The following is a 27,751-nucleotide window of genomic DNA, read 5'->3' as shown; positions in this document are numbered from 1 at the left end:
AGTATTGTGTTTTTTTAATGTCTGCCATGATATCTCTTGTATTATTCCTAATACTATTTATGTTCCTTTCTTTGTCTTCTCATCAGGGTTGCCAAGTTTTCCATTTTACTTTACTTTTCAAACAACCAACATTCAGGGCACCTGGGTGGCTCAGTTGGCTAAGGTTCTGACTCTTGATTTTGGCTCAGGTCACGATCTCAGGGTTATGGGATCAAGCCCCACGTTGGGCTCTGTGCTCAGCACAGTCTGTCCCTCTCCCTCTGCTCCTCCCCATCGCTCTTGCTCTCTCTCTCTTGCACTCTCTCTCTCTCTCTAAAATAAAAATCTTTAAAAAAAAAAAACATTGGATTTTATTGATTCCTTCTGTTGTGTCTTTATTTTCCACTTTATTAACATCTGCTCCCAGCTTTCTCAACTAGCATCTGCTCTCATTCTTTCTAATTTCTTTAGATTATTGTTACTTTCTCTAGTTAGAGAAATATACTTGAATATACTTAACTCTTTAATTTTCAGTCTTCATTTTCTTTAAGCTCAATATTTTAAAATTATATCAACTGTTTAATTATATCCCACCAGCTTTGATAAGTAATAGTCTCAATTTTATTCACTTTTTTTTTTTTACAATTTTATTTATTTGGGAGAGAAAGTGTGCACATACGCGCTCGCGCATGCACACACACACACAAGTGGAGGGCAGGGCAGAGGGAGAAGGGGAGACAGAGAATCTCAAGCGGACTCCATACTGAGTGTGGATCCTGATGTGGAGCTTGATCTCAAGATCCTGAAACCATGACTTGAGCCAAAACCAAGAGTCAGATGCTTAACTGACTGTGCCGCCCAGGGGCCCCTCAGTTTTATCCACTTTTAGCTATATTCTAATATCCATTATGATTTTTTCCATTTTTGATTTCCAGTGTGTGAATTTTTGTTTGTTTTGTATTAATTGTAAATTTGATATTTATTTCAAATTTAATTGCATTGTGGTCAGAAAATACAGTCTGTGTAGTATTTATGTTTTTATGTTTGTGGACATTTCATACAGGACTTAGTACACAGTCACTTTTTGTAAATATTTTATGTATAATAAAAAAAAAAGTATATTCTCTAAATACTGAGTAAAAGCTATATACACCCACTATAAATAACAAACTTGTCATTTATGTTCTGTGTTATTAATTTTTGTCTGTTTGATCTATCAGTAGATGCTAAAAATTAAATATATGTCTGATGTTTCCTCTATTAGTTCTTATAATTTTTGTTTTCTATAGTTTGACACCATTGTGTTTATAAAAATAATACTGATGTGGGGTGCCTCGGTGGCTCAGTCAGTTGGACGTCTGACCTTTGGTTTTGGCTCAGGTCATGATCTTGGGGTTATGGGACTGAGCCCCATGTTGGGCTCTACACTCAGCATGGAGTCTGCTTGTCCTTCTCCCTCTGCTCCTCCCCCCTGCTTGCTCACTCTCTTTCTCTCTCTCTCAAATCAATAAGTAAAATATTTTAAAAATAATAATAATACTGATGCATCGCAGTGATTTTTATCTCCAATAATGCCTGTTTTGCCCTTGAGGTCTAATTCATTTGACATGAATATAGTGACATGACATCAGGTTTCTTCTATTAGTACTTCTCTGATACTTCTTTTTCCATCAAGTTGTCTATGTTTTTACTGATGTTTTAGGCTTATTGTTGGGGGTGGGTAGGAGACATTTCAAAATGGAGAATTTGTCCATGTATATTTATTATGATCACTAGTATATTTGAATTTCTTTCCACCAGTATCTAAAACAATTCTGTATAATGTCTCTCTTTTTAATTTCCCTAATTTTTTTCAAATCTTTTTTTTTAACAATATCTTACCTTTTTTTAAAGTCTTCCTTCTATATCTTAGTCATTTAAAAACTTCTGAAATTATAGTTGTTTTCAGTTGTTATACGTTTAGGTTTGCGGGGGGCACCTAGGTGACTCAGTCAATTAAACATCTGCCTTCGGCTGAGGTCATGATCCCAGGGTCCTGGGATTGAGCTCCATGTCAGCCTCTGTTCAGCAGGGAGCCTGCTTCTCCCTCTGCCCTTCCCTCGCTCATGCACTTGTGCACACTTTCACTCTCTCAAATAAGTAAATAAATCTTTTAAAAAATTTAGGTTCTTGGGGATCTAATCCTCCTATTTATTGCACATACTGAGTCTTACTTATGATGGGTTTTTTCCTCGTGGGTTTTGAATTTTGGATTCTAAGTATTTCCCAGTTGGAGTTTTATCTATAAATCCCATGTAATCCCAGGGTAAGAGAGTGGTCCTCAAGAGTAATTTTACATTTGCTTCTGCTTGGGTCCTCGGGTATATCCAGCTCTATCTCAGAACCAATTCTTACGTAATTTTTGATGGGTTCTTAAAACACATACTTATGTAACTTCAACCTCAGATTTCTCATTTCTTAATTCTCAGGCCAAGATTCCTGCCCTCTCCCTCAGCACGCCTTTTGGATTTGTTTTTTTCTCATCTCTCTTTCACTGAGGGTGTTGCCATTTGAGGGCTGTGCCTTTATGTGGGTAATGAACTCAGAGTCACTACCTCTTTCAGACCCAACACCTCATCTCCTGAACCCAAATAGATGATAAAACCCAAATGGGTTCTAGGTTAGCAGGATGTGCTCACCCTTTACCCCCAACCTTGCTTACTGTTCTGGTTTTCCAGAGCTTGTTTCTGGTACCTTGGGACCTCCATTTCTTCCTTTTATGTTCAGCTATGCATGTGAAATATTTTTTTATTTTGTTTAGCATTTTTAGGTGTTTATAGTAGGAAAAACTTCATGTTGTCTTAGTCTGTAATTTTCCTAAATCTAGAAATAGAGATTTAAATTGATAAGCTAAAATATTGACAGATAGCTAAAAACATGAATTTTTGAAAAGCATCATGCAGTGCACATTTTTCTTCACATGGTGGCTTTTTTCTTCATTGATGACATAAAATAAGCAAGAAGTGACTTTGCCATCAATCTAAGTTATCCATAGAGCCGCTCAAGAGGCCGGTTCTGATCCTTACTTCCAAACTTCTTGTCCCTTTGTGTGGGTTTGCCTTTGCATGCTCTACCCTGTCCCTCAAGCTGGGTTTTATCTCCGCCTGCAAAGGCCCTCTAGTAAGCATGCTCAGAATTTACTTAACTAAAAGAAGAAGGAAGGGAGAAGGAGGAGGAGTGGGAGGAGAAGAGGAAGAGGAGGAGCGTTTTAAAGAGTGGCTGTGGAAGCTCCGGGTTCCTGGTGAATTAGCAGTGAATTAGCCTTCTCTCCATGTCGTCTTCCCTGTCCCATTGGGCAGAGCCCCGAGCTCCTCGGGCCAGAGGAGGTGGGACGGGGTCAGTGGGGCTGAGGTTAAGAATGTTTGTGTGCATCCTCTGTTGCCTTCCAGAGCCAAGATGCACAAATAACTCCAGCAGTACCATTACCTTCTTTCTCTCTGGGCTCCTCCCGCGTGTTGATTTCATCCTGTTGGTTGAAGGGTGACGTGATACTTTAGGGTTTGGATTGCTTGCATTCAGCAGATCAATATGACATTTTCCCAATCTATGGATGTGACTTCATTGCAAGAGAAAGCCCTTCCAAGCATTAAGATGGTTCTCCTTCTGTGTCTGATCACTGTGTATTGGTCTGTTTTTAGGGAGGAATGATCAATTGGAATCGTCTTTTCCCTCCTTTACGTCAGCGACGGAATATAAACTATCAGGATGGTCGGCGGTCAGAACAACAAGCATCTCCTCCTCTCGAGGTTTCTGAGGAGCAGGTAATCAGTAACACTGGTACTTCTCCTAAACCTGTGTTTCAGACTCGAAGCAGTTTTGCTGAACAAGACTTGAAAGAAATCAAGCATATAAATACAAAGCTTTTGATGACAGTTAAGCTGCTGCTGGTAACAGTGACAGACACTTGGACTTTTATCGGCTACTGTGGGCCTTAAAGTTTGAGGAAGGCATGATTTGAAAAAAAACATTGTGCTCACTTATTTTGAAATATATAATACTTTATATATACAGGAAGCTACTGACGTTTGTTCTCTATAAGGGCTAGGAGAGAACAAGACAAGGACAGGGAGGGAGTGGTGCTTCTCTGGGTATAACTTTTGTATGGTTTTGACTTAGGAATCAGGTTAATGTTTTACATATTCAAAATGCAAATCAACAATAGGGACAACCATAAAGTAGAAAGAAACAAATAAATGATCCAACTGTATTTTAAATGAATAACATAGGAGAGGGGGAAAAATTAATTTTAGTAACTTTTGAACATAATATACCCTCAGTCTAAAGAAAGAATTGCAAAGAAACCTTAAGCTCTTCCTAGGTGTATGTTCACAGTAGTATGAGTACAGCAATTCTGAAATTATGTTGTATGTGTTGTAGATTTGAGCAAATGAGGAAATAGGTTGATCTTACTATAGAAGAAGGAAAATACAAATTCAGAACAGGGGAGAGCAAGGAAGAACCCTGTGGGGTTGGATTGGAATTAGAGGTATCAGCATAAACTCATGATTTGATAAGTGTGCATGTGTGTGTGTGTGTGTGTGTGTGTGTGTGTGTGTGTACATACATGTGTCTTAGCTCTGTCAGCCCAAAGCGATCAGAAGCGATGGCATCCCAGTAGCACTGACCACACCTAGTGCCCAGATGTAGTTTCTAAATATGTTGGCCCACTGACAGAAATGAGCCTCTTTAGAGAAATGAAATGGTGGGTCACAGGCCCAGGGTTGTGAAGGAACAAGATGACCCTGGACCACCATGCAAGGAATTAAGGAAGTGCTTCATAACTAAGGGAGCAGGCCCCAAGGACACCAGAGCCAGCTTGAGGGGGCCCCACGACCAAATTGGGGACATAAGATTTGGGTATCAAATAAGGACAGGGGCGCCTAGCTGGTGCAGTTGGTTAAGCAACTTTTGGTTAATCTAGGGTTGTGAGATCGAGCCCCACATCAGGCTTTGCGCTCAGCACAGAGTCTGCGTAAGATTATCTCTCCCTCTCCCTCTGCCCCTCCCCACACACACATGCACTGTCTTTCTCTCTCTCTAAAAACTAAGTAAATCCTTTAAAAATAAATAAGGACAGTACTTAATATAATCCACTGGACAGGGGGTAATCCATGAGTTCATACTGATATTAGGAGATGTGTGTGTGTGTGTATCTCCACAAAGGAAAAGGAATGTAAAGTAATAAATAAGGAATGATTGATGGTATTAGAAAATCATAATTTTGCAACTATCAGAGCAAAAATCAATTTAGGTATAAATCATCAATACATGAAGAAGAACGGGCTATTTATATAATCTCAAAGTGTATCTCCCCACAAATTGCTTATTAATTACCAAAGGAAAATAGTTAACTGTACAATGGAGAAACTGGACACCAGCTTAACCAAGTTATCAGAATCATTATACCAATAATGGACCAAAGAGGCATTGTGGGCATGCCCTGAAAGGACACATCAGTTATGTATTACGATAAAAAATCCATAACTTTGATCGTAAAGAAAAAGCAGATAAACCCAATTTGAGGGACATTATATAAAATACCTGACCCATATTCTTCAACAATACTGCGGTCACAAGCTGTTCCAGATTAGAGACTAAGGAGGCACGTTAACGATCCTAGAATGTGCTCTGTACCGGAAAACATTTTTGGTGAACAGACATGTGAGAGTCAGTTGGTGCAATTGGACTGTAGATTAGATCATAGTTTTATATTAACGTTAAGTGTCAAGGACTTGGTATCTCTATGGACTGTGGCTAGGAAAGAGAATATTCTTGTTAAAAAGTACGCATACTGAAGTACTAAGGAGTAAAGGGACATGGTGTAGGCAACTTCATCTCACCTGTTGCAGGAAAGAATAAGAGAGTGTGGATAAACAGAAAGTAGCTGTGGCAAAGTAATGGTGATCTGGATGAAGAGCAGTTGGGTTCTTGGTATTGTTCTTGAAACTTTTCTGTAAGTTTGAAATTATTTCAAACTAGAAAGTTAAAAATATCTGTGAAAGAAGTTCAGAGCATTGCAATAACAACACTTTTAAATTTCCTTCTGCGTATGTTGCTTTCTTCTCATCAGACAAATCAAGGGCAGCATCTCATAGCTGGTCACACTGTCCAGCCCTGTCCCCAGAGTACACAAAGGTCCCTCGGACCCAGGGCACCCGGTCTGGGCGGGGCTCCCACTGCCACCCTGGATTAGGCCACCATAAATGCCTTGGAAAGAAACCAGTTGAATGTGCCTGATGAATTGATCCAGCTTTTCCCCTCATGACTTCTCACTTAAACTGATCATTTTAGTAGCTCCTCAAGACTGACAGGTGGAGGAAGGAGTTAGTTCTCCTCCACCTCCATTAGAGAATTTCTAGAAAAATGGTATTCCCATAGATATGAAAATAAAGCCCAATAACTCAACCTTTTGTAAGATATTTATGGTAACAGATTAAAAAATAAGCTAATACTCTCCAGGTAAAAAGAAGGAGAGTTCTCTTCTGTTACTGTTTACTTGCTAGAACCACAAGTCACATTCCTCACAGAGCAGCCATTGAGGATATGAGGTATTTAAAGGTGAGACAGTTCTTAGTGTTGGCACTTTGAAACAAAAGTGTCAAAACACGGCAATGAGAATGTGTGTAATTGAAGTCTTCAGGGTGTTCTAATGAATCATTTTCCTTGATCCTCCCAGAATGACAACAGGTTAACACGTTGTCAGATCCGTTTCAACAACATTTACTTCCTTGCTCTGGTATGAAAAGATGTAAATACATCAGAGGCTGTTTTTAACATACGCTTCCTTATTCACTGATTTTCAGTGGTTGTTTCTTGTGTTTCTTGATTATTGTGAACATGGCCATTACAGGCTGTCATTTCATTAAAACACAGATTCTTCCCATTGTTTGTTATGTAGACTCTTGGCAGCTCCTGTGATAGGTGTTAGCCAGGCTGTAAAAGAGAAAAAAAAAATGTTCTTGCCCTCAGGATGTTTATAATAATGTTTAGAAATATATAGTTAATATATATAATCTCTTGGTTAGCTTGTTGAGGCTAGACACTATCTAAAATAATATTTGTTAGTAATGTAATCAAATAGCTTGAATGAACAAGACCTCTTTATGCTTAATTCTTCAATTAAATGTGCTGTATCTTCATTTAAATATCAGAGTCATGCTATTTATTGCATTAAGAAACAATAATTTTTTAAACCAAGAACAATAAAAATGATTGAGGTTTTTCTGATGTAAAAAAATACTTCAGGAATTTTAGTGAGTCCTTTAAGATAGGAAAGCAAGGGATATTACAAGAAAGAATGTGCATCTCTTACTAAATCTAGTAATAGGCATACAGCCAGAGAAAAATTTTGCCACTTTTTCTGCTTTTGCTGTTGTTAAGTTTCTGGATTTTTGGTTCTTCCCAACCTACTTTTACTATTTTTCAACAAGTGGACTCACAACACCTTTGCCAATTCATTGTCCTTTGAAGATGCCATCCCAGCTCCTTTTAAGAATCTGTTGAAACCAAGTGCTACCCTGTCAAAACTCTTTTTAACAATAAAATGTGCTCAAATGTCTACTACCTTAAAAATAAGTATATACATTATTCCATTTCTCTTTTTTTCTTTTTAACCAGTGATTCTCGTATTACACCTATACTCAAAGTAACAATGAAATTTTGTCCTATAAGCATCCTATTCTTTTTAAATCAAAGTTTGTCTAAATTTGTCTTTCTCAAACCCTCCCAATCTTAGGAAAGTGACTCTTCATTTTTTTCTTAATGGGATACATGGGTAAAATCAGACCGGGAAGTTAAATGGGACTAAACCAGAGCTAAGGCTCAACAGAGGGAAGGTAAACTGTTACCGATCTCAACGTCCCCCCTTCCAGTCACGCCTCTTTTCCTCCTCATCGGCCAAGAATTATCACCTATCTGCTCTGCATCAGGTTGGCCACTGGGCTAGGTTCCTAAAATACAGAGATAAATAAAGCATCATTTCCTGCCCTCACATGGTGCAGAGCCCGGGGTGGGGAGCCAGGCCTGGAGACAGCCCCAGTCAACTCTGCACAAGTGACCTGGGGCCATCGAAACTAAGAAAGGACTGCCAGCGCCGGGGGTGGGGGCAGCGGCCTGTGTCAGCATGTGGTGAAAAGTGCCTTACATGTGGGGAAGCACGGGTGGGTGAGGTTGGAGTGGAGGATGACCTGAGGGGCCGGGCAGGCTCCCCAGCGCCCCGCAGTGCTGCGTGAACTTCCACTTCTGTGTTACAGGCATTAAGGCACCGTGGCAGGATCCTAAGCAGGGAGTTACGTCATTGGGTTTCCCTGGAGGGTGGACCACACATGGAGGAAGGAGCGTGTTATAACCGTAATGACGTATGTAACGTCTTCCATGCCTGCCCAGGAAATGTGCTTACAGCTGCTTACGAGACTCCGGCCCCGCTGCTCTATAACCACGTAGTACGTTTATTATACATGAGACCTGTCATGTGGATTCCATTCCTGTCCTCTGAAGTATTCATTGACCCAAGTAGAGAGAAAATGGCTTTCAGCACAGAAGACACTTCAGTGTTAGCTGGGAAATAGCAAAGTGCATTTAGTGTGAGAGGATCTTAATCTTAGGTTCTCTTCTCTCTTTCCATCTCAGGAACCTTCATCCCTGTCACTGTAAAAACCCACCTCAACTCCAAATACTCAACCTTATACAAACAGTCCCCTCACTAACATGTTATGTATTGGGGGTACTTTGTACTTCTGCTGTGCGTATTTCTAATTGCAGTGAGTTGGGAATTGGTCCAGCAGTGACTCAAGTTTTGTCCGTTTTCCCTGGTGGATGGTGAGCTCCGTGAGGGCTAGTACCATCTCTTCCTGTTTCCCCCGTGACACGGAGCCTGACACACAGGGTGCCCAGCAGTGGTTAGAGCAGGGCTGAATGGGAAGGTGTGATCAAAAAGGACTTGTTTCCACTTACAAATGCGTTAGAGAGTGGTAGTACGTGGGTCTTTCCATCTGAACGCCTAGATTAGAAATAGGTTTTCTAAGAGAATACCAAAGCTAAATGTGTTGGAATGAAATATTGTGTGGCAGTCGAATAATTAATCAGCTTTTGGGAAGCCTCATTCTGTTGGGTATTCTAAAAGATACAAGCAGCAGAGCTCATCCAGTCTGTCATGAGGGCCTCCTTGGTACCAAAGTCGGAACCAAGCCGAAATGCAAAAATAAGGGGCCTCTGAGCGGGTGTGTAGCCGACAAGAGCATACAGTAACCAGTAACCGCTCACTCAGCCAACAGCTGTGATCAGAGGGGTCAGCACTTCTGAGGAGGGGAGTGGTCAGGTGACGGTGGAAGAGAGGCGCACTGATCCCCAGGTGATCTGACTGTGCACTTGCGGCCTGGTGGCCCGGAGGTCATGTGACCGTTACAGGGACAGGGAGGGAAGGGCGAGCCCCATCTCCTGTGACTTCTCCGGGGGTGCTCCGCCCGGCAGGCTGTGCACGTGGCCTGGGCAGTGGCCCGCCATGAATGGGCAAACCAGCATGGGATTGGGTCAGGCATCTTTCAGGTAGGCATCACTTCCTGCAAGTGTCAGAATTTGGGAAGTAAAAACCCCCAAAACCATTTGTTTTTGACGCCCTTAGCTAAAGGGAAGTTAAAGAAAACCACAGTCCTACTTGAACAAAACAGCAGAGGAGTATGTCACTGGGAAGAATTGCCATGCATTTCATTGGAATGAATGTCCTATTTCACTAGTGTCAAAAAGTAGTTGAATTGCAGGTAGAAGGCCAAGGTAGGGTTTCATTTATTCCCTTGAGTAAGAGTGATCTTGAGCTAGTAGGCACACATGTCCCAATCATGGAGGATTTTTTTTAAAAGGAGAGGAAAACCAATATGGATTTATCTCCATCTCTATAGGTTTCTTGTTCAGCAAGGTCTCTTTAGAAAGCGTATTATGGGAAAAACACATTCGGCCTCGTTTGCAGGCCGAGGGCTCTCCTGTGCTGCTTGCTCCTGGTCAAGTTCCCGCACCCCACTGGCCCCCTGGAGGCCTCAGGCCTTGACCGGGAGCCACCGGCAGAGTCCAACACCACTGGGGGGCCCTTCCATGCGGCAAGGCTAGAATCCCAGTGCCAACCTCTCCTTGCTGTCCCCTACGTCAGATTACCTCTGAACCTTGCCTCTCGAAAGCCAGGCCTTCCACCACAGAAAACAGGCATCGGTGGTGGTCCATTCGGGTACAGTTAGTTTTTATGAATGAGCGATGTGGAAGACGGGAAAGCATAACACGCTCTCTGGATGTTAACCCAACTACACCTGTTTTTTTTTTTTTAAAGAAATTAGAGAAAAGGATTATTTAGGTGTTTAGACCAGAAACCCTGGTGAACTCTTCTGATGTTTTGTGGTGAGAAGTTTTAGATAGAAGTTTCCCGGCCGTGCACAAGCAGAAGGAGGGTACTTACTGTGCTCCGAGATGGAGAAGGAATGTTGAAAGGAATGCTTTCCAGAAAATTCTACGGGGCGTTTTTTAAGTTTCCCGAACAGACTCCTGTGAACCTAGCTGGGCCCAGACTGACCGAGACGCCAGGTGTGCACCTGCTCGTGTCTGGGGTCGCAGGTTCTTCTGCCACGGCCGCAGTGCTTTACTAGCTTTATCATTTTGGCCCCAGGCTGTTTAGTGGCGGTCAGTTCCTTAAAGAACTCACATCGCTAAACTGACCCCTTCTCTAACCACCACTGGGCACCTCCATGTGCCAGGCTCTGTGGTTCTGTGTTGGTGGGGACACACGGCAGGCGTGGTCCTGGCCCCGGTGTCACCAAGCCAGCTCACCACAGGCACTTTGCACAGACCCCCGGAGCCGCTGAAAGTCTGTGAATGCTCGTTGAATTAATGACACTCCTGCGCAGGCACAACTTGATTTAAACTGATCAGGGTGTATTTTCGGATTTTTATCTAGTCAAGACCTAGAAATGTTACATGGACATTTTCTCTTCCTTTGGATGTTCTAATAGCTGGACTAAAAAGACAGGAAGCAGCCTGTAAAGGAAACAGATTGGGTTTTCAGTGTGATTTAATGTGTTTTGTGGCTAATATATATGCTGTGGATGGGGAAGGAGGTAGAGGATCTGTAAATACCATGATTTATATAATCATCAGAATCGAACATTTGCTAGAATTTATACAAATATAAAGTAAGGTTTTCTAAAAGTCACAGATCATGTGGGTTTTTTTTTAGAATTTTATGCTTACCTTTTAAAAACATTTTTCCTATCTTTTTTACTTGGGCCTCACCCCATTAGTTTTCTAGGCCAGTTCTTCTGTGGGCTGTTTAATCACTAGAAACCTGTAACAAAAATCATCCTTGTGTTTATGTTTAAGCGTGGCCGTATTTGGCTACGGCGGGAGGGTCGCGTGTGGGTGAACTTGGCCGCGAGCCTGCCTTTCACCAGCGTTTCACCAGCGTTTCACCGGGTCCCTGGCTGACTCTCCCGCCCTGAGACTGTCCTAGCTGCCCCCTGCTCGCTGGGGCCCCCTGCAAACAAGCGTGAGTTTGATTGTTGCGAAAGACACATCAGTTCTTTGACCAACAAAGGATATAAAACAAGTAAAGTGAAAGCAGTTAAAGTGAATGCTGAAAACAAAACCCCGAGGGTGGTTTTGTCAGGTTGTGGGAACCTCTGAACTGAGGCCAAGAGGGTCAGAGGGAGGGACCCGCGCACCTGGGCCAGTCCCTCTTGGGTGGGGTGAGAATTATCACGGGGGCAGTGCTTACTGAGCTCCTGTCAGGGCCCGGGGAGCAGGCTGGGCTCTCTCATCCCCGCTGTGGCAACACGGCGAGCCCGCCCCCTTCGTTCCCTGTCCCTCTGCGTCCCGTCGTGTCTGGCTGGTTACTGTCCACATTCCTCAGCCCAGGCATGCAACTCCGTCGTCCCTGGGGTGTTCACTGTCTGCGACGCTAGGAGAGACTTACAGATACACCTTCTTAGTGTAATTGTTCAGTTTTTTAAAAAGAACTGTTAGCATGATTTCTCCTTTTAAGTTGCTTCATCTGGTTAAAGTACAGGGTCGTTCAGCCGGGAAAATTGTCCAGTCACACTTGTCTTCTCACCCCTAAAAAACGCAGAAAGCTCTGAAGCCAGCTTGGCCGCCAGAGGACGCGCGGCCAGCCGCCACCAGCTTCTGCCTGCAGCCGACGCCGGGAGAAACCCGGCCCGCTGTCAAAACCAAACTCGGGGGGGCGCCTCACAGGCAGAGAAAGCTGGTCCCTGGGCGCCGGGCCCGCTTCCGTACCTAGGGCGCAGCCGGGCCGCCGCAGCCCGGAGGGGTGCCCTCTAGGGCGGGCAAGCGCTGGGCCTGCCCGCAGCTGCCTTGGTGGCCCGTGTGGCCAGCCCGTCCTCAGCACCTTCTGGACTCCGAACCACAGTCAGAGTCCGTGCACGGGAGACTCAAGGACCGGCTGGGGGTTGTGGCCCAGCACCCTCACGGCTCACACGCCGTCAGCTCCAGACTGTGAATCCTGATTTGGCAGACAGATTTATTCCCACGGGCCAGGTACGCAGAAGCAGCCTCGTTAGCTCTGCTTGAAGTCCTAGAGGTGACAGAGTGGTGACCGCGAATGCCGCGTTTGGCACGCTCTTTGAAGTTGTAAAGAACGGCCACGGTGCTGGGCGGTGTTGTGTTCGTGGATAACAGAGAGAAGGCGGTGGAGCGGCCCACCTCCTCACCGGCCACACTAACTCCACTAAAGAGGGTGGTTCTGAACCGGAAGTCACTGGAATAAACATCATTAAAGCTTATTTCAGTCCAGGGAACAACGTAGGAAGGATTGCCTGCATTGGACGTGCGTCCAGCCCAAGTCCCAGAGCCTGTCTCCCCGAGCGTGCTGGCCGGGGGTGGAGAAAGCAAGGCGTCGTACTCAGTTTCAGGTCCCCCCAAGGAAAGAGGGAAGTGTGGATTCTGGTAATCACATGGCAAAATTGATGTTTCACGTCTGGCAGAGCCTAAAATAGATGATCAGACAGATGACTTGAGTGTTAAGAAGAGTGTTGTGGTCTGTAGGCACCAGCCTTCTCCTGCTAACACAGGATGTCATCGAGACATCTGACTACATCTTGTCACTCTAAGGGATACATTGGTGACATGTGGAATGGATAGAAACAATATGAAGTGGGTTTTAAACTGGTTAAAAATCTCTAAAACAAACTGTTGGCTAGCCCCTCAAGAAGCAAGGGAGGTCTCACATGAGTTCTGGGCCCTGTCTCTGATTTTTCCTGCTTGACATTTTCATCAATAATAATTCGAGTGACCTTGTAGAGGTTTGCTAATCACATTTGGGGATGATACAGTTTTGAGGGAGCTGAGTAACCTAGGAGACAACAGAATTTAAACTGAAATTAGTTTTGGTTGTCTGGGAAATGACCAGAGGCCATTTAACAGAGATGTGTGTGGTCCTAACCCCAGAAGAGCAAATACAACCTTCCAGGGTAGGATTTGAGAAGCCTGGCTTGAGAGCGTTTCAGGTGGAAATACCTGAGTGTTTCTAGCAGGCCACACCAATATGATGTGGTTGCACGCACGGGCACATGCGCGTGCACCCCGCAGACGCACTGCCCTGCCGCACGGGGGGCTGGATGCTAGGCCGGCGGCCGCAGGCGAGCACTGACGGGAGCGCTGCGCTGGAAGGTGTCAGGTCCGGAGGCGCAGGAATGAGGAAAGCAACCACGGCCCTTGTCCTCAGAAGGCTCATGGCACAGTGGTGGGGAGCGGTCCTCCCTACAATTACAGGGAAAAGTCACAACCATGGTGAGCACAGGACAGAGGTCGCTGGAGCCACAGAACTTCTCTGGGGTTCCTTCCAGTCTGGGAGAATGGGAGAGGGCCGGGTGCCCCCAGAGCCAGCGGATGGAGAGGAGCTAACCAGGCCAAAGGAGGAAGCACCAGCGGTGATGACTCCAGGCCAGACCAGGAGTCGGGGTGCCGGCCTAGAGAAATCAAGGGGGGTGGGCAGCCTTCAGACACTCGAAGTGCTTCACGCAGAAAAGGGAATAGGGTTGTTTTCTGTTATTTCAAAGGGCAAAATTAGGACCTTTGAAGTCCCACGGATGGCAACTAGTGAGAGGCAGATTCTTCTTTGATTGAGGAAGAACTTTCCATCTTGGCCAGTAAGTGGGCAGTGTTTGTGGTATTCTGGGGAAGGTGGTTCTTTCCTTGAGTAGGAAATGAAAGCAGAAGATTCCTGCCATTCTGTCCACACTGTCCATCAGCCCAGGGCCTGGAGTCGGCTGTCGCCTGCAGCACCTCAGGTCTTCCACGTGTGAGGGCCATGCATCTCGCTCACTCGCTTGCTCGCGGACGGCCCTCTCCCCAGGCCCCGACGGTTCCCTTAGAAAACAGGAGTCAGATGTCTCTGACCACAGCCCACAGTAAGCAGGGCGCACAGCATCCATATGTGTGAATACGGAGAACTGAAATGACGTTTTATGGAAGAAAGACCCTCACTACAGGCATTTTTTCATGCTAATCCTAACCCACCAAGCGTTCATGACACACTAATGAGGGATCACAGCCTCAGTTTGAAACACAGCAGCTAGAACCCAGCTTCTGAGAAGTGGCCCCTGCCTGTCGGCTTCCTCTCCACAGGATCAGCCTCTCTCCCTAAGGCTCCTTGAGGAGTGAGGGCTCTGGCCGTGTGGGCAGCCTCCTCCCCTGCCGCCTGCCTGGCTCTGCACCTCCTTCCTCCCTCTCCTCCTCACTTTGGCCCCTCGACGCCCTGCTCCCCCCGCGCACTCTGCCCACACACACCCTGACTCCCCTAGCCGGGGAAGGAGGGCAGTATCAGGCCCTTTCTTTCCATTTTTGCACCGAGTGCATTGTTTTCTGCAGGAGAGATTAGAAATGGTGACAAAGTCCTCAGTCCACAAAAGCCTCTTTAATCCGCATGTGGTGAAAATCTCAACAGTTTGTGTCATTTTTCATTATATATTACTGCAAATGTATATTTCAACCTAAGTACAAAGAATAGATTCCTTTGGCTGGTCTGGGGCCATAAATATTTTTATGATACATTTTTATTTTTTATTTTTATTTTTTTAAAGATTTTATTTATTTATTTGAGACAGAGAGAATGAGAGAGAGAGAGCACATGAGAGGGGAGAGGGTCAGAGGGAGAAGCAGGCTCCCTGCTGAGCAGGGAGCCCGATGCGGGACTCGATCCAGGGACTCCAGGATCATGACCTGAGCCGAAGGCAGTCGCTTAACCAACTGAGCCACCCAGGCGCCCTGTGATACATTTTTAAATGGGAAAATAGGTTACCAATAAACTTTCGTGGCACTGCCCACTTCGTTGGAAATTGTATTGTGAAAGGACAGGAAACCTCTGTATTCACAGATTCGGGATTTGTGGTCAAGAAAATGCAAGCCTCATCCTCCCTACGCTTGGCCAGGCCTCAGCCCACTTTGTGCGTGTGTTCTCTGCTGCTGCCCAGGCCAGGAACTTAGCAGATGCTGCAACTCATGGGGAAGCTGAACGGGGTATGGGCATCCGGAGGACCTCCTCTGGCTGGGTGATTCCAGGAACCTGCACACGTTTTTGTCACTGGTGACTGCCAGCGTCAGAAACAGTCTGCAGTTAAGTGATTGTTCACATGCGCAAGGAAGCGCGCCTTGAGAAGTTCGCAGGAATCCGATTCGATACTGAAGGAGTGTGCAAAGTCGTGTGAGCGCAGGGCGGCTTATACAGACGGGCTCGTCCACCCTCTGCTCGTCCTGGCACGTCGCTCAGCCCTTCGGTGCTCGTTCCTTGTCTCTAAAATGAGGATTAAAGGAGATAATTGGACCTATTAGCTATATGTTAAATGTCTTTAAAATGTGCCCGTTCAAATTTTTTTTTAAATAACATTTCACGCTAAAATGAAAATTAGGGTCTTTTTTTTTTTTTTAAACCTTTCCTACAAAACTCTCACAAGGAACATTTTGGGGGCTGGTGGGTTAGTAGTCGAGTCGCCAGCCTCACCGGGTTTCTGGTTGTTTCTGTTTTCAGGTTGCCCGGCTCATGGAGATGGGATTTTCCAGGGGTGATGCTTTGGAAGCCCTGAGAGCTTCAAACAATGACCTGAATGTGGCTACCAACTTCCTGCTGCAGCACTGAGGGTCCTGGGTGGCTGCACAGGGACTGGGCGAGCGGCTGCGCACCCACAGCGGGCGCGGCCCCGCCGCCGAGGCAGCCCGGGCCCCCGCGCTCTCCCGGGCGGACGTTCTCCCGTGCTCTCGCGGGCAAACTGGTCCCCGCCGCTCCTCCCTTAATTCCAAGGCCATTACCGGTTAAAAAAAAAAAAAAAAAAAGTCTCGAAAATAAGTTTGCCATTAAATCAGCATGTATTTTCTATCTTTATTTTTTTATGGGGCATTTTCCTGAGTTTGGAGAATCATCACTCATTCCTGATGTGTTTAAAATGCATTCAAACTGCAGATTTCTGTAAGCAATTGAATAGCACCCCCGATGGGAAATTACTGCTATTGTAATATTCTTTTCACTGTAATGTGTCAGCCTACATTGTATCTGGTCATAAATGCCGTGACAGGGCAAAGAGGAATGTTATTCAGGAAGAGGGTGGCAAAATACTCCTTATGGACTTTACTCATCACTGGTTTTTTTCCCCACATTTGCTTTCAAACCCCAGTGGCTGCTCGGTGTCCACCTTTCCTAGGGGTGATGAGCAGTATGGATCTGCTGCACTCAGTCTTGGCCAGGCCTGAGTGAGGAGGGAGAAACGGAGAAGCAAATCCTACCCCACACGGTTCCAGCCCATTTCAGTCCAGGGAATCTTTCTAACTCCTCCTCACTTCCATTAAAGAAAGTAATGATAATCAAGTACTGATGCAAGGTTCTGGAATACTCTATGGAACTTAACTGCGGTTCCTTTTACTCAGAATATGTACAGTTAGCCTCTCAGGCTGGGGGTGAAAACAGGACAGAGCAGGGGGTCCCCTGGAACAGTGCGGGGCCCAGCCCGCGTGCTCAGCGGCGCACCCAGTGCGGGCCCAGCCCTGGAGCGGTGCGGGGCAGTGCTCGGGATGTTGGGGACGGTAGCATGAGGCACAGGAAGGAGCCACAGGAAGGAGCCACAGGAAGGAGCGAGGCAGAGGTGGGCCGTGGTGAGCGGGAAGGGATCTACAGCAGGGGGACTGTTGAGATCAAAGGCAATTATGTGACTCTCGTGTTCTGCAAAAGGAGCAGAAATGTATCAAATTGATGCAAATTTGGACAAGTGTAATACTTATAATAAAGTTTTTAATGTGTTTTACTTTGTGGTATTTTTTTATTAGACTTACCTAAATAAAACTTTGTTCTAGGCTATATACTTTACCACGAAATTTTTTTTTTCTTTTTTTTGCCAATGCTCCTCTTTCTTCAGAAGATTTGGGTGCTTTTTTTTGGAAGTGAGAAAAGCCCCTTTGTTCCTGTAAGACTGGCCCCGTGAGGCCCCATCCTTAGGCTTGTTGGGGCCCTCGGGCTGCTCAGAATGGGGGGTTGAGATGACTTTCTGGGAGCCCAGCTGGTTGCAAGCACAGGCCCCGACTTGCTCTGAGTCTCCCCACATCAGGGTGTAAGGACGGTGGGCGACAGGCAGAGCGTCCCCAGCTTCGGTCACAGGCCAGTGGCTCGTACGAGGCAGGCTGAGTGCACTGAGGTGCATTCAGCTATGAACATCTGAGCCAATCTGGACCCACCCTCTGACCCTCCAGCGCAAAGGTCCCAGGAGGAACACCCCGTATCCGGAGACCCACCATCTCCTGGGTTCCTTCTCTCGAACAGCACTGAGCAAAATCAAACCAAACTGGAGGCAGAGGCTTCTCAGTGCTCAGCTCCCAGGGGAGCAGACCGCCCCACTTGGAGGATCCCAGCGTGCGGCCTCAGTCAGAAGGGACTAAGCACCCTGCAGTTCTGGTTTGTTTTCTGCAGCAGGGCTCTCTCCTAGATGGGGTCCCGTCTCAGAGAGCCTCGTCCTGATGAAGGAGCCCGTTTCTCCCAACTCCCGGCCTCTGTTCCAACTGCCTCCAGCTGCCCATCCTTCGCCCGCAACTGCCGGGCCTTTTGCCACCTTCCGTAGCCCCCGCGCTCCGGGTCATCCCAGTCCCGACCGCCCCCCAACCCCACACACACCTCTGACTCTTCAGCCTCGGGGACGTTCTCTGCACCTCACTGTAGTCCCCGCTCCTGGCCTACTGCTCTTCCTGCAGATTTTGACCCAACTGCAGCCGGCGACTGCAGGAGCTTGAATACCCGGAAACATCCCCCTGTTGTCAAGACCCCCAGAAATCCTTCAGGCTGATGGGATCCCTAAAGAAAAACCTTTTGTGTTCAATGCATAGTGATGCATGCCAGAGGGGGGCATCAGCGAGCCATTTGGTTTGGTTTCCTAAAGTCTAGAAAAGATGATGCAGACTTCGGACTTGGCGCAAACAGTACCAGATCGGGCCTAATTTTCAAGCAAGCAGATTCCAGACTGTGCAAATAGAAGAGGAAGAAGGAAAAAGTGGTCTATGAACCCCGCCCCCATTCCCCCTCTTCCCAAATTAAGGAAAGTCTGCCTCTGAAGTCCTGATTCATAAACCTAGACTGAGCTTGGGATTAGAAAAGAAAAAAAAAAAAATCTGAGAAATTGAGCATAAAATTGTGAACACACACCTTCCCGTACCACCTAGAATTTTTTCTGAGTCTCTGAGTTCAGGTTCCTGCAGCTGTGGTTCTTAAGTGGAAATAAAAGGGTCTACACCATGAACTTGAGTTTTATTTTACTCAGGTAAACTGAAGTGGTATTTCATTTGTGAAAATCAAAGACTAGTTTTCAGAATCCCCTAATCCCTGTGGCGTGTTTGTAAAGGGATGGGCCAAGAATGTCAAAATTGGCTTTCTGGCTCAGACTAAAATTTTAGCTCTGAAACCTCAGTCTTGCACGTAAGAAGACTTGCCAGAATCATGTGAATTTGCTAACCTGCTGGATATGGTTGTACCTGATGAAGAAGCCACAATGGCTAAGGGGCGGTACCTCAACAGGACAGAGGTGGGATTTCAGGCAGAGAGGTTGGGGGAGGTGCACCTCGCTTGGGTCTAGAGAAGGTGGGGGGGGTTGGGGGGAGTGGTCGCCAGAGCGGGGAATGGATCTGGAAAGAGGCAGGGGTTAGAGACCTAGATTGGGAGTCCTGCTCTGGGGATCATGGAGGAATGCAGGTGACAGAATATGGAGACAGGAAAGAAGAGGGTTAATTTCCTGCGTTTCTAGTGGAGGAGGGGAATCGAGAGGAGGTAAGAATATCTAGGAGGGGGTCAGGATGGTGGTGCTGCAGGACAAGGGCAAGGGGAGACATAGTGTCAGCCCAGCGATGGCGGGTTCCAGAGGACTGGAGCTGGAACACTGGACAGGAAGGAGAGCAGAGGTCGGCTGTGTGCACTGGTCCAGGAAATGTGGGGAAGGAAGGGTCGGCTTGTAGGTCAAGATAACCGAGCGAGACCCCGAGCTCTAGGCCCAGAAGGGGTGTGATCAGAACCGTGAGGAGGGGCTGGCCTTGGGGGCCAGGAAGGACGCTCTGTCCTCCAGAACCAGAGAAAGGAGACAAGGAAGCCGGGCGAGTCGTGAACTTGGAGCGAAGTTGAAGAAGTTCAAGTGGTAGTTTCTGGCTCCTTAATAAAGAAGGAAGTGAGGATGAGGGGCTCGAGGTGGGGCTGGGAGCTTGAGGAGAATGGATAGAGGCTTGTGAAACACAGAGACGCAGCATCAGCCCCTTGCCTTTATTTCCTGCAGCATTTTGGTCCGCTGAGCCCCAGAGGCGTGGGAGTTCCAGAGCCCTGAGAGATGTAGAAAATTCAGGCATCCCAGAAACTAGCTCTGGTGCACCACCCCCCACCCCCACCCCCAGCCCCAGGGCCTTCAGGCCGACCCACACCTGTGCCCTTCGTCTGTGTTCTGAGCTGCTCTGGGGTCTTCGGAGGACGCCACCCCATGCTGCTGGTCCCCGGACACCTACCCTGGTCCTCCCACGAGGACAGGAGTGCCTGGGGGACCCTGGGATTGCTCCAAGCCCGGGCAGGGGGGTGTCCCCCAGTGGCCAGACCCAGATCTCTCAGGGCCTCTGCTGGGCTACTGCAAAAAGAGAAGCAACAAACAGATTGCAGGGTGACCCGGTAACCCCCAGCGGCTCACCGCGGACAAAACCTGCAGAACCCCCACGTCTGGGCCCAGCCGTGTACAGACCCCACTCAGTCTGACTTCACCTGGACTCGTTAGCACCCCCACTAACAAGGTAAGCAAAGCTGACACTTTCCCTGAGTGTGGCTGGCGTGTTGACTTGAGGCAGTTCCCAGGCTCCTGGAGTGGTCGAACCGGAAGGGAACATTCATCTGGTTCCAGCCCACATTTTACAGGTGGGAAGGTAGGGTCAGAAAGAGCCCGGAGCAGGGACAGGGGCAGGATGGGCTGGAGGCTAAAAGCAGCTTTCTTGTCCTGCCAGCCGGGCCTGGGCTCCAGCCCTCAGCCCCTACCCAGGGCAGCCCCTGGCATCGGGCCACCCCCCTCCCCGCCGCCCCAAAGTTAGCATCTCTCCCTCCTGGGGCTCTGGCGTCCCGCTGGGGAATTCAGCCCCCTGGCAACCTGCAGGGGCCGCAGGAGGAGAGAAGGAAAGATCCATCTACTCAACTTCCAGACTTTCCCCTCGGGACTGTCGTGATTGCCTGAGTCCTGCCCTGCCCCCCTCAGCAAAGACCCGGCCGCAGGTCAGAGAGAGCGGCTGCAGATGCACTGCCTCATTGCGTGAGGCCAGGATTCCGCCGTGGGGCCAGAGCTGTCTTTCCAAACCACAAAACATGCCGAAAGCCATGGCCACCTAGCTCTCCACCCCCACCTCCCCCCGCCGTGGCCACGTGCTTCTGCAAAACCACAGATGCTCTCCTCACCGTGCACAAGTTCAGGATGCTGTCCCGGCCACCTTCCGAGGGCACTTGTGGGGGCGATGCAATGTCTCCCCCTGAGGTTTAAGCTGGCATCGAGGACAAGCCCCCTTTTTGAAGGTGGAACCCAAGCCGCAGACTGGATTTAATGCCTTTGGGATCTTGACAAGAGGCTGTGGGTTCCTGGGGTGCTGGCCCCTAGAGCCTTATTCTGAACGTAGCACCTCAGTGAAGTGCGAAGCCTACAGATGTCAGGTAACCCCTCGCTAGGCGGAGGGGTTACACCAAGGGGGAGGGCCTGTGTTGCGGTGGGAGAGAGGGGGTCCCAGCTCCCTGCTCCCCTTCCGGTCCCTCTGCCCCTTCAGAGATGTGCTGTGCCCCCAGGTGGGGGAAGCCAGCCCCCGAGCCCAGTTGGCTGACTTTTCTGTCTTACATTTATTCACGGGGGGACCATGGTCAGTTTTGCTCTTTTGCTGTCTTAAGAGCTGTCTGCACAGAGATTTTAGTGTAAGATTATGCAATGATGTTCGCCCGGAGTACTGCATTGTATCCAAAAACTCTCCGGCCTAGCACTATCTGCGCAGGTTCTGTAAAAACCCTAATTTCTGTCCCTGTGAACTAACCCCAGTCTTTCCTCTGCATAAGGCTGCAAGGGTCCCAGAGGTCTTTCCAGAATAGGCGAAGTCCTCGCACGCCTATGCGCATGGTGACTAAGTGTTGCCTCCTCAGCAGGTGGGGGCTGTGTTGTGCTTAAATCTGCACAGAGATGAATGTGATATCAGCGTCTGCGGCTGCCTTATGGTCAAAGGGGGAATGAACTTACTTTGTTCAAGCAGAAAAGTCAGCGATCATTGAGGAGCCAGCCCGCTGAGCGGAGTGGGCATGCCGCGGCCGGCCCTTGTCCCGTCTGGGAAGACAGTCTGAATGTGAACAGGGCAGCCAATAAAGCCAAAAATCCCTGCCCGGCCTCTTATTTCTGATTGTCGGTAGGAGGGACCATTTTAAATATTGATGAACTTCTACATTCAGAGCTCAAAACCACTCCACAATGATAAAAACCAATTTGAGCCTATAACTGTTTTGAGGCAGAGGAAGGAAGCAGAGAGGGCTTGGGGCATACAGAGCGTCTGTTTTACTGCTGTTTCCAATATCTTACATAGATGCTCTATGTACAGCTTTGTATCAGGAAATACTCAATAAAAAGCTGAAACCCTCCAAAGAAAGCTTGCATCCCTCTTAAGGGCTTGCAGACGTCTTCCAGAGGTTTAGACCGGGAGGCTTAGCACACCCCCTCCGTTGGGAGCACCCCAGAGCCCTACCAGTGGAATGTGACCGCAGCCTACGGGCGTGAGAACCCAGGGGAACTTCTCACACCCTTGCCGGGGCTGGGGACAGAGCACAGCATTTCCTCAGGACTCACCCATGGATTCTGATGCTTTCCAGGAGATTTCGGCGTGGTCTCAAACCTTAGCCCTCCTGTCCAAAGCTGGTAGATACCCTTAGAGAGCACCAGACCCAGGCCCCCCAGCCGGACAGTGATGTCTGGCCTGGGCGTGTGCTTTGGGTGGAAATTAACCCACCTCAGTCCTCACGTATGCTCCCAGCCTAGCCACATGGGGTCCGGAGCCGTCCACCTCAGGGAGGTACAGGAAGCAGATCTGCCGGGACAAAGGGAGGGGCTGGCTCCTGGGGTCTGGAATCTGGGGCCAGGGGCCAGTAGCCAGCCCCTGTCAGATCAGGAGGCAGCATTTCCCACAGGCTCAGCCCTCTAAGTCATGCTCCTGGCGCACCTGATTCTCCCAACGTACTGAGTCTCTGCTGGGGGCGTCCAAGCACCAAGAGCTGAAATAACCATAATCAGCCCCCTGCCCTGGGCATGCTGTGCTACCAGCTCCACGCCAGCTTCCCTCACATGCCCCAGGCGTCCAGTGAGCGAGTGAGTGAGAGTGAGGATGAAATACTAGCATACAATCTCTAAGGATCCTGCCTGGCTCGGGTGGAAGAGCATGAGGCTCTTGATCTCGGGGTTGTTAAGTTTGAACCCCACGCTGGATGTAGAGATTACTTGAAAATAAAATATTTTCAAAAATGAATGGATTGTTTAATTTACACACATAAAATAAAGTGGAATTTCTACCCTCCAAGGGAATGACCACTATTTTTAATGCAAATGCTGGAAGCTCTTCCGTCTTAAGTTGGGGACTGGTAGTTACTAGGTGAATACTAGAAAGTTGAGTAAATGGTAGGTAGAACCTATATGTGAATATATATATGTATATGTCTCTAGAACCCATATATTAAATATTTTAAGTTAAAGCATGTCAATGTAATTAATTCACCAGTCTTCTGGTGTTGATGTAGCTAAGGCCTTTTTTTTTTTTTTTTAAATTATACTTGTACTGGGGGCACCTGGGTGGCTCAGTTGGTTAAGCATCTGCCTTGGGCTCAGGTCATGATTCCAGTCTGGAGATCGAGCCTGCTCAGCGGGGAGCCTCCTTCTCTCTCTGCCCCTCCCCCCAGCACATGCATGTGCTTGTTCTCTCTCTCTCCATCTCTCTCGCAAAAATAAAAATACTTTTTAAAAAATTAAAATTAAAAAAACCTGTTCATGGTGGTACTGATTAGGAACTTGTATCTTTCATAATCCACACCCATATTGCACTGTTTATGAGTCCCAGTTTGGATCTCTTTATCACAGCTAGCGCGAGAACTCAGTGAAGCAATCAGAGTGCGTTTCATCCCGGATTTTTAACATGTTTCTAATGTCTTATAATTGTCACGCTCACCCCTATTCTGACAGCAGGTTTGGTTTTGTTAGCAATTTACCTCCACCAAACTTTCTAAAGCATTCCACGTAGCTCTTATAAAAACAACTCCTTCTTTTCGCCTCTGTACTTTATCAGTTTACACAGTAATTCCTTAAATTATCTGATTTCGCTAACAACTAAGGTGAGAAGCTTTGGGAACGAACACAGCTGTGTCTCGGGGAACGCAGCACGCCACTGGTGGGGACCGAAGAACACGGGGTGGCAGCTAGCTAAGTGGGGTAGCTGCAATCCCTGAGAATAGTGCAAGAGTTGTTTGGATTGGGAGAATCACCCAAGGGGTCCCCCAAAGGGCAGCAATAAGGACGTTGAGGGGCCTCTGCCCCCGATTTCTTATTCTGCTTCTTAGATGCCCCTCCACCCCCGAGCTCACTGAGTCTGAACCACTGGGGAGCAGCGCGTCAGCAACTCCAAGGGCACCTGGTCTCCCAGCTGCCCTGCCTCACACCGGGGACTGGAGGGAGGACCTCCTCGGGGGGTGCACAGTAGCTGACATGTAAGCCCCTGAGCCCCCATCCCTGTCTTGCTCTCCCTGGCTCTGCCCCTCTCTTCTCAGGTCTCAGGCCCCAGCGTGGTGGGAGCCAGGCCCCGCCCCAGCCCCTGTTCTCCTCCATGAGGGAGAGGACACCAGCCAGAGGCTAAACAGGCAACTGAAGTCAAGCCACCCCCATGGAACACACACAGAGAAAAGCCACTGAAGATATACTAAGGCAGATACACGGCCAAACCCATGTACTCACGGAAAACGGGCCCTCACTTACCGGCCTTAAGGTCTGGCACGCAGAAATCCCAGAGGTCTCAGAGCTGGAAGGATGTCAACGATCATCTTGACTAATGTCTTCCATTGGCGCATGAAACCAGGTTCCAGAACTGCCCGTGACTCACTGAGGCTTCTTGGGGCCCAGCAGGCCTGGACCCCGCATCTTATGAGGTCCCCATCGAAGCTTCCCCTACATCCCCACCCGCCTGTGGTGGGCGTGCTCTGTAAGGGCTGGAGGGGACAGGCAGAGTTCTCAAGACAGCACTTCCCAAGGAAGGTGCCTCCAGGTACTTGACCTGTCACCTCCTCCGCCGTCGAAATTGGCTGGTTTCACCGGCTCTGCCTGGGGAGGTGACATCAGAGGCTATGGGAGGACTGTGGTTACTGCTCCCCTTCTCAGTCACATCCCCACACACATACCAGAACCCTCTGTGAATATAAAAGATGAGCACTGGGATAAAACAAGAGATAAGGATAACAGATTCTGCAGAAGGGTTTGATACAGCAGGGCAGTCGAGCAAGCAGGAAAAAATCGTTAGGCCGTAGGGTGCGCGGGGGCCCTACATGAAAGCGCCTCAATAAATTTGGATCATTGACTTGACCGAGGGGGGGAAAGCATAGTGAAACTGTGCCGTGTGTGGGACCGCGGGCCCGGAACACCGGGGCGCACCTGCTCCACCCGCCACCTGCCCTAGAACCGCGGGCTCACTCTCCAGCCTAAGGGCCACACTCAGGTCAGATGCTCTAGCTCTCGGAGGCGCCTAAAAAAATAAGTGGGAATAATACCATTTGCTGTATGGGCGGTTTCTGTTTTTCTTTCAATAGGTGGTAGGAGGGGTGAAGTTGGAAGAAGAGAGCAGGATCCTTTTATTTTCCTTAAATCGGGTAGAAAGATTAAGACTACTGTCTGAGTGTGCTGCGGGCGCCATCACAACGTGCCACAGACCGGGGACTTCAGCAACAGAAGTTTATTTCCCCAGCGTTCTGGAGGCTGGGAAGCTGAGACCAAGAGGCGGACAACGTGGCTTTCCTCTGAGGTCTCTTTCCTTGGCTTACAGGTGGCCGGCCACCGACTGTGTCCTCTCATGCTCTTGTATCCGTGTGTTCTTGCGTCCCAATCTCTCCTTAGAAGGACACCCGTGTACTGGATTAGGACCCACTCTTAACGACCTCATTTCAAAGACTGTCTCCAAAGGCAGTCCCATTCCGAGGTACTGGGGGTTAGGACTTCAGCATGAATTTTGGCAGGACACAAATCATCCCATAACAAATCCCTCGGGGACCAAATGAAGGACGCTCCTGCTGAGGACTGACCCTCCAAGCTCCACTCCACGATGATGATGGCTGGGGCAGGAAGGAGGCGGGCAACAAGGGCAGCCATCGCTCCTCAGCCCAGTGGTAACTGGGCCAACGAATACGCTGGGGAGGCAGCCACGTGTGTGGGAAACACCGGATCTCCAGGCACGACCCGCAGGCCCCGTCAGCCGTGTGCCTGGGGGCGACCTTCCTGCCCCGAGAGCACTTCCTGCCCCGCTCCCCCTGGTGGCGGTGGCCGCGGGCGCCATGACAGTGTGGGCCTGCTTCCTAAACCATTCCATAGTGAGTTCGTGGAATATTCTTCATGTATTATGATACTCATAATAAACTATCATCTGATTTTGAAAATGAATCCTGAAGATTCTGACATATTTAATGTGTGACTGCCCTGGCTGACCTTAGTCAAGAAATGCTCCCACGAACATAGAAACCTGCCCATCTGTGTGCGTGCCTCTGCATCTCCCTGTCCTCCTCCTCTCCTCTCAAAAAAGAGGAGTTCTCAAGACAGCGCTTCCCAAGGAAGGTGTCCCCTCCAGCCCTTACAGAGCACCGTTTTTAAAACGGTGAACTTCGGGGCACCTGGGTGGCTCCGTCAATTAGGTATCTGACTCTTGATTTCAGCTCAGGTCTTGATCTCAGGGTCGTGAGTTCAAGCCCCACGTTGGGCTCCACGCTGGGCACAGAGCCTACTTAAAAAATAAATAAATAAAATAAAACTGTACTTCACCAGGCTCTTCTCCATTGTCTTCTTCCTTCTTGTGTATCTTCACTTTCAGCCTCTTTTCTGATTCCTTTCCTTCAAGACTGAAACTATAACAATTTCTCTCTGGTTACAAAAAAAAAAAATCCCATCCCTATCCCCTATCCCCCTCTTCTGATTCATCTTTAAAGACCAATCTCTTGAGACATATTTGGACACCTGCTGACCCTGTCTCTTCAGACTGCTGATGTCTGGCTTCTATCCTCACTGGCCAGTGTTTTGCCAAATGCAAAGCCCCTCCTTAGGCTGCCAGTTACTTCATCCCTGTTCTCTCACGCCTTGGCTTTTGTAACATTGCCCTCCTGGTTTTCCTACCACTTCTCAGTCTCTCCTGTGGGTTTCTCGGCTGCTTTCCTTCTTGTGAATGTTCCCCGTGGTGCTTTGCCAGGCCTCTGTATTAACCATGCCTTTTTATTTTCTGCATTCTGCTGCATTGGCATGCACGTACTTGCTGAGCCTGGAGGGACTGCCTCTCCCAGGGTTAACCAACTCCTGGGGATAATAAAAACTCACTCCTGAGTGCACTTTTCAAATGCAAACCGACAAGTCCAGAGCCCGCCTTTTTCAGGCTGGCACATCCTCCCTGCCCTAATCACCCCAGGACCCTGTACCAGGCCCCTGGGAGCCAGCTACTCTTCCCCAGAGCCCAGCGAGATGATTCAAGCTAGCCTGGCCTAAGTCTGCTTACTCTGCCTTGCCTCTCCTGTGGGAACCACAGTAAAGGCTCCTGCCACGTTTGCCGTCGCTCCCTCTGACTCCTGACCCTCCCTGGTGCTTCTGTGTGTGGGGTGCCCCCTCCTCTTGGGAACTGGAAGGAACTAACTAACTAACTTTTCAATGGCCAGCGTCTCCTGATCTGGTAGCCCCACCCCTATGCCTGAATAATATAATAAAGCCCACACTGTTCAACAGCTCCCTCGGCTCTCTCTGGGAATATTGTCTACCTCATCCCTCCCCAATCTGTACCCTCCCCCAGCTCTCTCTTCTTGGCTTCAGGCCTCATATGTCCCGCTTTGTCCTGGACACCTCCATGCCTGCCCACCTTCTCCCACCCCCAAACTATATCTTATCCCATATTCCCTATCAGGAATGACCCCACCATCAATCCAGTCTTCCAACCCCAAACTGGGGAGCCCTCCCAGGCTCTTCTC

General features: G+C 48.3%; 1 protein-coding gene and 1 long non-coding RNA gene across 3 annotated transcripts in view; one reads left to right on the top strand and one right to left on the bottom strand.

Annotated features, from left to right (window-relative positions):
* UBAC2 (UBA domain containing 2) overlaps positions 1–17,297 on the top strand; it is a 176,589-nt gene extending 159,292 nt beyond the window's left edge. The window contains exons 8-9 of the mRNA XM_078070137.1: positions 3,657–3,779; positions 16,034–17,297. Of these exons, the coding sequence (XP_077926263.1) occupies positions 3,657–3,779; positions 16,034–16,141 (231 nt within the window). The 3' untranslated portion in view covers positions 16,142–17,297. The remainder of the gene's footprint in view (positions 1–3,656; positions 3,780–16,033) is intronic.
* Positions 15,074–24,838, bottom strand: LOC144381555 (uncharacterized). 2 transcript variants are annotated; one of them, XR_013446890.1, is made up of 3 exons: positions 24,525–24,838; positions 22,519–22,638; positions 15,074–15,799 (listed from the first exon to the last, which is right to left on the bottom strand). It is a non-coding gene; the product is annotated as an uncharacterized LOC144381555 (long non-coding RNA). The 2 variants fall into 2 exon arrangements; XR_013446891.1 differs by having other exon boundaries at positions 22,519–22,596.
* Positions 24,839–27,751: the final 2,913 nt, after the last annotated feature.

This window comes from Halichoerus grypus, chromosome 4 (genome assembly GCF_964656455.1).
Source record: "Halichoerus grypus chromosome 4, mHalGry1.hap1.1, whole genome shotgun sequence".
In the NCBI taxonomy this organism is placed as follows: Eukaryota; Metazoa; Chordata; class Mammalia; order Carnivora; family Phocidae; genus Halichoerus; species Halichoerus grypus.
This window is presented reverse-complemented; position numbering and strand designations above follow the sequence as displayed.